The sequence below is a fragment of the Macrobrachium nipponense genome, chromosome 12 (assembly GCF_015104395.2).
Source record: "Macrobrachium nipponense isolate FS-2020 chromosome 12, ASM1510439v2, whole genome shotgun sequence".
Lineage (NCBI taxonomy): Eukaryota > Metazoa > Arthropoda > Malacostraca > Decapoda > Palaemonidae > Macrobrachium > Macrobrachium nipponense.
In genome coordinates, this window is record NC_087205.1 from 85,472,665 (window position 1) to 85,483,910 (window position 11,246).

General features: G+C 37.2%; 1 protein-coding gene across 2 annotated transcripts in view; it reads right to left on the minus strand.

Annotated features, from left to right (window-relative positions):
- Positions 1-4,662: 4,662 nt before the first annotated feature.
- Positions 4,663-11,246, minus strand: part of LOC135224632 (trehalase-like) — a 78,280-nt gene continuing 71,696 nt past the window's right edge. Inside the window, exons 3-6 of one of the 2 annotated variants that reach the window (XM_064263838.1) lie at positions 9,123-9,536; positions 8,386-8,579; positions 6,672-6,810; positions 4,663-6,362 (exon numbers count right to left, since the gene is read on the minus strand). In XM_064263838.1, the coding sequence (XP_064119908.1) occupies positions 5,854-6,362; positions 6,672-6,810; positions 8,386-8,579; positions 9,123-9,536 (1,256 nt within the window). In that variant the 3' untranslated portion in view covers positions 4,663-5,853. The remainder of the gene's footprint in view (positions 6,363-6,671; positions 6,811-8,385; positions 8,580-9,122; positions 9,537-11,246) is intronic. The other variant, XM_064263839.1, reaches the window with a different exon arrangement.

Sequence of the window (11,246 nt, forward strand, 5' to 3'; positions counted from 1 at the left end):
CCCTTCCTCTCCTAAGGCTTTCCAAATTTCGACTGGGATTAAGTCAGGCCCTGTTGCCTTCCCATTCCTCATTCTTTTTAAGGCTCGTATCACTTCATTCCTAGAGATCCCCATTACTATTCCCATGTTTACTTGTCCATCCGCTCTTACAAGTCTTTCATTTTCTTCATTTAGCAGTTGCTCGAAATACTCTTTCCATCTTTTCAGGATGTCTTCTTCCTTTTTTATGGCCGTACCATTCCTATCTTTCATTTGCTTAATATGGGTGATGTCCTTCGTTCTTTTGCTTCTTACTTTTGACAGTTTGAGCATCTTACTCAACCCCTCCGTGATTTCCAGTTCATTATAAACCTCTTCATATGCCTTTGCCTTAGCTTGAGCTACCACCCTTTTTACTTCTTTGTTTCTTTCTCTTAATCTTTCTCTGTCCTCCTCCAGCTGTGACTCTTCAAATCTCTTCTTTGCCTCCCTTTTACCCTTCACCACTTCCCCCACCTCTTCTCCCCACCACCAGCTCTCCTTTTCCTCCCATACTATTCCAGATGTTTCCCCTAGTATCTCCTTTCCATGTCTTTTAATCACTGATGCATTATGCCTCCACCATTCTCCCAAATCTTCAATTCCTAGATCAACCTCTCCCAGCACTCTTCTCCTGAACTCTCTCTTCTTATAATTATCCCTCTAACAATTTATACCACTTGATTTTCTTTACCCCCTTCGTTTTCGTTTTCCTTTCTCTTTTTATCCTCAAATTCATACAAAGGAGCCTATGTTGGGGGGCCACGTGGTCACCTGGGATAACTTTACAATTCCTAACTTCCACCAGTCGTAAAGGAGGTGATCTATTTGTGTGCATCTACCGCTACTCCTGTATGTTATCAAGTGCTCCCTCTCTTTTTTGAAGAACGTGTTCACTATTGCCATATCAAAAAGCATGGCAAAGTCTACTATACTTTCTCCTTCTGGGTTTCTCTCCCCGATCCCATGTCCTCCATGCACACATGCAATTACATAATTATCATTTCCGACATATCCATTAAAGTCTGCCCCCACTATAATCCTCTCCTCCTCTTCCAGTTCTTGCGTTATCGCATCATTCATTTCATTCCAGAAACAGCTCTTTTCTTCCTCTGTACAGCCCACTTTTGGAGCATAATCACTGATGATGTTCATTGTTTCCCCTTCATAAATTATCTTCACTCTGATAATGCGGTCATTCTTTCTACTCACTTCCGTCACTGCATTCTTCATTTCCCCCGACAGCACTACACCAACGCCATTCCTACCCTACTCATTTGCTCTACTATAGATTAGCTTGTGGATAGAGTGGATATTTTGGTCTATGACAGGAAGAGAAAGAGAGTTGGCGGAGTTGATGAGGATAAAGAGAGAGGATATTTTGTGTGTGCAGGAAACTCGATGGAAGGGTAATAAAGCCAAAAATGGCTTTATTACCCTTCCATCGAGTTTCCTGCACACATAAAATATCCACTCTCTTTATCCTCATCAACTCCGCCAACTCTCTTCCTGTCATAGACCTAATATTGAGCTGGCCTATTCTGATCACTTTTAGAGCTCGCTTCTTAGCTGCATCCGCTCACGATGCAGTAGCCCTCGCCTTGTCACAGAGTTAGGCGATGTGTCTGTGCGTTGTTTACGGAGTACGCCCTTGACATTTCCTTTAATTTATCAAATTATTAAGTTATTCGAAAATATTCTGATATCTTTACCAAAAAAGGCAATAACATCGCCAAGAACTTCAATATCAGACTTTTTTCAATTGAAAGCAAAGCTTTTTAAAACAATGTTTGCCCTCCATGAATGCTATCCCGTGTGCAGCATAGCACAGTCTATCCAAATACCATTCATTGGTATTTATTTATTCTTATTTCCTATAGGGTATTTCACACAAGCTTTTTTGACAATATATCCCCCAATGTATTTAAGTGCCTCCTCCTCAATTAGTTCCTTGATATCTTTTTTTATTTCTGTGTCTGCTCTCAAGGTCTTCCTCCTCATCAAAAACATCTTTTTCTAAATCAAAATCGAAATATCTAAACATCCGTGGTGTTACTCATATTTCTAATGTTAACTCCCTTTCTTTTGTTACATATTCCTCTTCATTGGCAGATTCAAGGGATTTTTCGGCCGAGGTGATACCTTAATTTCCTTCCCTAACAACAATTTTTAAAGCCTGAGTATAAAATTCACTGCTTTTGGATGATCATGATTATGCACCCATTGAAATGTTCAAGGCAATATTGATTTTATCTTTGTGTCAGCAGGTAGCCAATACTATGAGAGGCTTTAACATATTAAATAAAGCAAGTGTGGATTTACATGAAAAAAATTATTCCTTTCTCCAGAAATGAATAAATTTTTTAGCATTAGGACTTTTAGCTTTCATAATACTCATTACTTCGAGCAATTTACCCGTTTGTCTTTCTACATCAATACCAAAAACATTGATTTTACCAAACTATCCATACATGCAAGAAGAATTCATGATGTCGAGCCAATCATTCATTATTAAATGAATAAGATCGGACGTTTCACTCCAGTTTTAGCACTTCCATAGTCCCCTTTCGCTTACATATTTTACCGATTTGGTACATGTTGTAGACACCATTTTCACTGCTAATTTAACGCAATGTCTTTGTTGACCAGTTACATTTAAATGCATTTCATTGATCTTATATGCAAGCCCATAGTCTGTTTTGGTTTTGCTAAGCATTTCTCGTATGCTAGAATCTGAAATACACTCTCCATTATTAAGGAAAAAACATGAGTCAATAAAACTATTTCTTGTTAATTTGATTAAATGGGGAACATCAGAGAACACAATGTTGATTCTGTCTGCAAGACAACAGGCATGTATGTACCCAATGGTCTTTTATGGCTTTTCTTTTGGAAAACAATGGTATTATATATTGGAGTTTTTCGTTTTTTCACGTGAATTAGAACAGCCAAATACCGCGTAGTTGCTTGGCATTATAACTGATAGAATAAATGAATGAATAAAAAGATATATGGGTACACAGCAAGTCCTGTTGTTTACCTTTTGGTTAACCACGTGTGAGAGACCAGGGCACGTGACGTCACGGTATTGGTGATTCGTATCCAAAGCTGCGCACTGGCTGACCTGTTGTATCTAGACCGTGGCCCTAGCACTATTCTCATCAATATCACGACTCATTTCATTGGTTCTGGGGTGGGTTTTTACGGTCGGATGCCCTTCCGGACACCAACCTTCCCTATTTATCCGGGCTTGAGACCGGCACCCGTTGAGGCTGGCTTGCCTCTCCAGGTGGTTAAAACTGAGACTAGATGTAAAATAAAATCTTATAAATAACGAAAATAACATTTAAAGAACTCGGCAAAATTATACATATACATAAAAAGAACGGCAACACATACAATCAAAAGTAAGTTATATTTTCATAAAACTACAACTGAAAACAGGTCCACACTTAACCAACCTTTCAGCATCAAAGATAAAAATACATTAAAAGTAAACAACATCATGATTCGAGGTACAAAGAATGACAGAAACTTTGGGCTAAAAACAACAGTTCAACAGTGGAATGGTTGCTAGAGTCGGAACTCGTAAATTATGATGTTTAGCGTTTCCAATATCACCAGTTTGCTGCACTCCTTTGTTTGGCCAATAATTTTAGAATCTTCATATTTGATGGTAGTTTTACATTTGATAATGTGATTCCTTATATACAAAGTTTTTGGGTAAGATAGCTTACACCCAGTTCTATGCTTAACACTGATGAGAATCAGCCCTGACCCTGAGCAAATGCCGGGTTAATCTTATATATTTTCCCAGATTACATCTGGGACAAGTGTATTCATAAACGACGCCCGCGCTATCAAAGAGCAGAACCGATCTTTCAACTTGAAGAGCAAGCCAATGGTCTTAGGATTCTTAGGCATAAGCTTTGGATTTATGGCTCCAAAATGTTTGTGTACGATCTTAGTAAGATCTCTTCGAAAATTATCATTTAATAGATATGGGAAACTGACAGAAAGAGGGGGTTTGGGGCCTTAAAATATAAAGGCTGTTCAGAAAACTTTTTGTATTAAGTAGTTTATCTAACATTTTCTAGTAAATCTTAGAGGGAAAGGAGTTATTAGAGAAGTACTGGAGGAGAAAACTATTGGATCTTGTGATTAACATGTATTTTATTTTGTAGAAAATCCCTGAATATATATATATAATATATATATATATATATATATATATATATATATATATATATATATATATATAAAGGATGCTGATGAAAATATACAAATGAAATAAAGAGCAGTTCTATATTCCAGAAGCAGCTGCTTTCCACTACAAACAGGTATTGGATTAATTAAGAGATATTTATATGAACACTATGCTTGAAATCCCCAAAACATTATATATGTATATATATATATATATATATATATATATATATATATATATATATATATATATATTTAATGTGTGTGTGTAAAGAGATGCACAAAAGAAAAAATGAAACACTAGGTATAAATCCTAACTATTTTAGCATAACTGGTCAGGATTAATTCCAGAGTTTCAATTTCCTCTGTGGTACCTCTATACATACACACACACAATTATATATATATATATATATATATATATATATATATATATATATATATATATATATATATATATGTGTGTGTGTGTGTGTGTGTGTGTGTGTGTGTGAGAGTGTGTGTGTGTGTGTGTACAAATGTTGACTCATAAATTTGAAGATTCTTCCCTGGCAGGCGAAGAGTCGAGATTAAGTGATGTCTGACTTGAGACTTTCTTCTTAACGCTTCTTGTATAGACATGTTGTTGTTCGTGGGATCTGAATTCCACAACCCTTGGGAAATAATAATAATTTTTGCTCTCCTAATTAAGATGTATTTTATCACATGGCCTTTGATCCCACACCTACTCTTGAAAATAATGCGCGACAGAAATTCTAACTGACGCGTGATTCAAATTACTATTTATATAATTAGGCATAACAGATGTTTGCTATCTTTACCTTAACTAAACGTTTATGGTAAATTATCCTGTGAAAGAAGGTTACTTGTTAAAACTTATCCTCGGAATTTCTTAAGGCACCCTTTCCGGTTTTATATCTTTAATACAGCTCCTGATACCAGTGTTGGTAGATGATGTTTTTTTCATCAAAACTGTATCTTTTCGTTCTTCTTCAGTTGTTGTATCAACTATAATCATCACTTTTGCATGTCTCTTAATGTTTCCAGCACACAGTCTCGTTTTGTTAAATTACATGCGAGTCTCTGTAGATAGATTTTCTTTAACACAGTCTCACAATTTGAATAAGATGACTGATGCGTAAGCTCCAATCTTTTAGTTCATAATTCCTTCTTTACAGATTGTTCTCTAATGATCATTTATAGAGGTTGTTTTCTTAACCAGGGTTGTTCCAGAAGTTGATATTCAGTGCTGTTTCAACTTCTTTCCTTCGACTTGAGAGGAACAATGCCCATTTTAAATAGAATACTATGTCACTAAAGATATCTACTTTTAACATGCTGGCTGTGACAATTTTGTGTTTACAATACTACACAGCTGGGGGCTCTAGTTCATTACATACATTCTTAATTTCGTGCGCTCTCTGTTATGCCCATTCCTTTTTGTATCATAAATTTCCCCCCTATAGTCAATCATTTTTCTTTCTTTTAGGTAATATAACTTGTTCAAATTTCTTGTAACTTCAGTTTTGGGCGGAAATTAACTGTCTTGTGAGTTTTCAAAATCTTTTCTTTCTGCACAAGGTCCTTCAGTTCCTCCGGACAGAGGCTTAAGGCAATGGCAGTGGCGCATTATGCATTGCCATGAATTCTAGTGCTGTATGGACCCTCGTCTATTGGGCACTTCCGTAGATAAACTGGTAAGTCATAAGGCTCTTCAGTGTTCTCATTTTCTACGTTTGCTTTTGCAGACACTTCTAGGCCATTCTTGCCTATTGCACCATCAAGATGATTCCCATGAAACGTTTCATCAGAAGTGGAGTCCTGACGATATTCATCTTTCTCTGTATCTGTAGCAAAAGTATCTCCATCCAAATATACATAGTCTTTTGACAATGAATCGTTAGGTTCGACGTAATTTTCGTCCACTGTGACTTGCCTGGTCAATGGTGGCGGTGCAGGTGGAGGGCAGTCGTGTTCAGCCAAAAGGAGTGGCATATTTCTGAAAGCCACAGCAGGTAGAGAACTCCTCGACTTCTGAATCTTTTTAATCTCGAGGTTCAATTTTGTCCTAAAGCTGAGAACCAAAATATTAAAAAAGATCAGTACTATCAGCAGTAGCGCTGCAGCTGTCCGATGACCTGGAATGGAAAAAATTGTACTATGGCATCAGACATTTCAATATTGGAAATAATTAAATTCAAGAATAGAACTGTAATGTTACTCTTAGGCCAGCTTCTTTCATTGTGGAAACAATTCACAGCATCACCTGTGAAGCTATGTAAAGATAACAATGCCCATTCTTGACAGAACAACAAAAATATAAATTTATTAGTTGTTCATTTTGCTTTATTTTCATGAACTACAAAGACCTAAACTGTCAATGAAAACATACACACGCCAAAACGATTTGGTATCAAAACTTTTGGCGCCGAAACAAAATAGTATACCTGGATCAGGACGCTGTCGGTAATGTTGAGGACACCAAGAGACCTTTGCCGACCCATTCACAGTCACTCTCATATCAGTGAAGTGTGGAACGATTACTGGAATGGGAATAAGTGGCAGAGGTACGCTGTCTACTAGTATCTGGAAAGACAGTGAAAGAACTATGACAGACGGTTTCAGTTACCTTATGTCAGAATATCAATAAGATGGACAAATCAAATGCAATACCTAACAGTATTTATTTATATTGGTTACAATATCTTAATACTAAGGACAAAGTGATGAAGTTGTTTCCCTCCTATTTAAACAGTTCACCCTTCATGAAGACGTTTAGCCAAAGTATTTGTAATGAGAATAGAAAAAAAAGTTCATCTTAACCATGGATCAGACTAATCTCGTACTGTATAATAAAATCTGAGCCTAAGTCAAAGAGTGACTAGCTGGTTGATGCTATAGAGCTAGGTGAGGGGGAAAAGGGCATTCTTTAAGCCAATTTCATCAAAAGCTCAATTAGTTCTGATAGAAAGGGGCATAGTCCTTTAGCTGCATAAATCATGTTCCTTTCAGATAAAAATGAAATCTACACCTTTCCACTATACTATGCTTCTGGGTTCATTAAGCCATAGCCTATTCTAGGCTATGATTCCTGACAACGTCTGGAAATACTGCTCCCAAGTGGAACATTAAATAACCCGTCAATTACACAGCAATATTCACTCAGCTAGTTTGTGCCGAAGCTCATGAAAAACAAAATCTAGAACTCGATATCATGGAAAACCATAATCACGTTGAAATCGACCCTTGTCACTTCGGAGAACTAAAAGACCAAATTCTAACAACCAACACAAATTTCTTACTCTTGGACCCGAATAAGTAACTTTTTCTCCATCTTAGTTATTTTCCCTTTCCTTTTTGGTCTCTTACTATTAACAGATCGAAACTTGCCAAGACCTTTTTTTTTTTTTTTTTTTTTTTTGCCATTTTTCTGACTGTTTTTCCTTTTCTTTCCTGCCTTTCTCTTGCTACTCGAGGACGGAATTCCGTAAGGCTCAGAGGTGTTTCAGCCATGGTCCTGGTTTCAGCTGTGTCGTCATAATATTCGTCTCATAACCAACCATTGTTTTTTTCTCTTCCACAGATAAGAGTCATTAATTATGGGCTGCTCTAGGAGCAAGACCCCTTGCTGGCATCCAAAATAAAAATAAAATAAAAGGAATGAAAACTTCATTAAGTAAAGTCACTAATGTCACGACCTTAGTATAACCAAAGTAAAATCTAACCCCTTGTTCACTTCTTATAATTATGCATTTGCACTCATTTTTGACAAAGTTTAGTTTTCGGATTAGAATGCCATCTTTTGTTGCAATATAATCCGAAAACGGTTATTGAATAATTTCAAACTGCTAAGGTCTGAAGAATAACAATGACGATTTCCTGAGTGCGAAGGTTGCAATACACTACTAAATGACTGTTCAGTTCGAAAACCAAATCTGTGTTACAACTCTTGGATGGACCATTCAATCATGTGAGGCTCAATATCAAGACTAACTCCTTTTAAGGAACAAATATGTTACAGTAACTTGCACCAGATTTTATAGGTTTCTTGTACAAGTGACCCTGGTTTTCTGCAATGGCCCAGAGCCCCCCAGGAGTGCACTGCTTTTAATCAAAGTGATACAAAATCTGAACTTATTTAAGAGAATCTTCAAGACTTACCCGAATGCTCTGCAAGTTTCCTTGGACGTCGATTTTATACCAGTGATGCAAATCAGGTACCTGCTCAGGCAACACACGGACTACTTGCAAGCCCTCTGGGTGAACTTCCACGCCGTTAAATTCTTCCTCCCGCCACAAATAAAAGGTCGTCCTTCCAGCAACTTTATCCAGACCATCCTGATTAATCCGACACTCTGGGAAAGGTAAAACTAAATGGGTGACGTGCAAATGAGAAGTCTCAGGATCACAATGAGATTGGTAACATTTGTAAGACCTCTTGCGTATACCACACTAAAGCTGGGTGTATTGCAGAGATAAATTTCCATAACATTATACCTTAGAAACATAATCAAGTCATATTCCAGTCTAAATTTTATTCGAACTTTTTTATAATTATATAAATAAGAAACAACAAAAATATACGACAAAGAACTCATTCAATGCAGATTTAGTAAAAAACGTTCGAAATCCGCTTTTCCAAAGTGGCTCTTGGACGTGGAAAATATGAGAAAAAAGATCCAGAGCATTAGAGGTCATATCGTATACTCGTACATCAAAGGCAGGATACTAGTGGCTTTAAAAAATAGCACTGACTTCAGTTTATTTTACTGTACCTTTATCGATAAACGATCTTTAGAATTACTGTTTACTGTTTATTTTTTTTTATCTTATTTTATTTATCTATTTATTTTTACGACAAGAAGGTATCGTTAAGCAACCGAGTAAAGTAACCATACCGGCTGGGCAGTTGAAAAATACTTGAACTGCTTCACTAGCATCTCGTCTGTCGATCTTAATCTTCATGGGAGGCTCCAAGGAAGACAAAAAAGTCTTGGTTTCATTACCAGCCGTGACCAAGAGTTCATATGGGGACTGGCCTATCTCGACTTCTTTTTTCTGGATCACCTCAAGCTGTAGAAGATCCCAGTCAGCTGTGCGAAGCCACGATAAATAATCATCAAGATAAAATGTGATTACTCTACTTTTCTGTAGATCCAATTCAACTGACATATACTGTGACTTGGATTTCTGCCCTATCAAATTTCCTGATAGGGATATCCTCGATGAATTCGACAGCGGCCCGAATCCCAGTACAGTAACATCTTGGAAAGTCTTGACGATTAATTCTGAAAGGGGTGTCGACACACAGTCTGAAAAAATGAGAAAAATGAGAATTAGCGCTAAAAGACTGTGTATTGCCATCAGTGCAACATACGCGGTGCACTGTAGGCATTACTTAAGATTCTTTGCAGCGTCCCTTCGGCTCCTAGTTGCAACCATGAGCATCATGGACTTTAGTTTTTCTTTGCTTTAATGTTGGGCCGTCATCCATGAAGGAGTCTTCTAGCGAGTTTAGTAAGGATTGCCCAAGTATTTGGTTGACTTGGACTTCGCTGTCACAAACAAATCTGAATAGTAAAGCAACAGGAAGAATGTTTAGTTTAGATTATGAATTCATGTCCCAACTATAAGAGATTCTTCCAAATTATAATATAAATTAAAATGTTACTGTGATCAACGTGATATTATGATTGAATACTTACTCGTATATTTCAGGATGCGTCCTTAACATAAATACCCTCATACTGTACGTTTATCAGACGTTTTGGGGCAAGGTTCCTCCAGCTATAAACACATACATATTATAAAATACAAATGTAGTTTAATGTTCATTTCAATATACCTCGGAAATGACTTACATCTAAGGGGAATTATGGCTGATAAGTGCTTCGTCACCAATGGAATTCGAACCACAGCCGGGTTTAGAAACAACAAGGTAGGACAGTGACTTATAAAGGTGCGTTCACACGGTCGAACAATGTCCGACGGACAAACATTATTACCAATTAACAATTGTCTGGCGGTCTTTGCCTAGTGAGCAGAGTAAAAACAGTGGTATACAACCTCATCTGGTACCACAGTTTGTGCCAGATCTACTTCCATCGTTTCAACGCTTATAACGTCATCCTGCTTCGCCTATGATATGGTAACAATGTTTGTTCGTCGGACATTGTTCGACCGTGTGAACGCACCTTAAGACTTTCGCTCGGTGGTAAAAGTCATTGTACATCGTTGTTTCTACCTGGAGCAGTGGTTCGGGTCTCACTGATGATGAAACACTTATCAATTATAATTATTCCCCTTGAGAGTAAGTTGTTGTCGATGTTTGGTGAACTGGATATTAAGCGATATTTGTGACAAGTGTATATGTTTTACCTACTATATGACTTCTGATCCTCGACCAATATTTTGACATTAGGGGGCTAGCCCCATGCCCTTAATGCCACAGTTCACTACATTGGGTTACAGTTACAGCCGGGTTTAACAGAACGAGAACGTACCTAAATAATTCACTCTCTCCCATGGACTGAACCTTGGCCCTCTAGGTGGTGTGAGGTAAGTAACATGATCACTATGACTGTAATCATTTTCACGCATTTTATTAGACAACATTTAATACAGATTTTTTTCTAACATATGTGTACCTACATTCATGCTGAATAAAGTGTGAACATGACCACAGGCAAACAACGTAAACTATCGTCCCAAGGGGTAGTACAAGTCAGGGAGAAAATTGTATTTGCGAAGAGACGTCAAGTAATGAAGATGCGTTATTTCGGGATAATCATGGATTTAAAAACGGAGTCCTTTTTGACTGAGGAGTAAGATGCAGTCTTTGTATCCTCTACAAACGATACTTGAAATATTACATGAAAAACAGAAAGCTATCAGCTGAAAAAGTACCAGTAGCCCGAAATAATAGGATAAAAATGCCGTAAACGTATAATCAAACTTCAATATGTTTTAAATTTTTCAATTCCAAAATTCTACTAGCAAGACAACTCATAAAGGAATGCAAA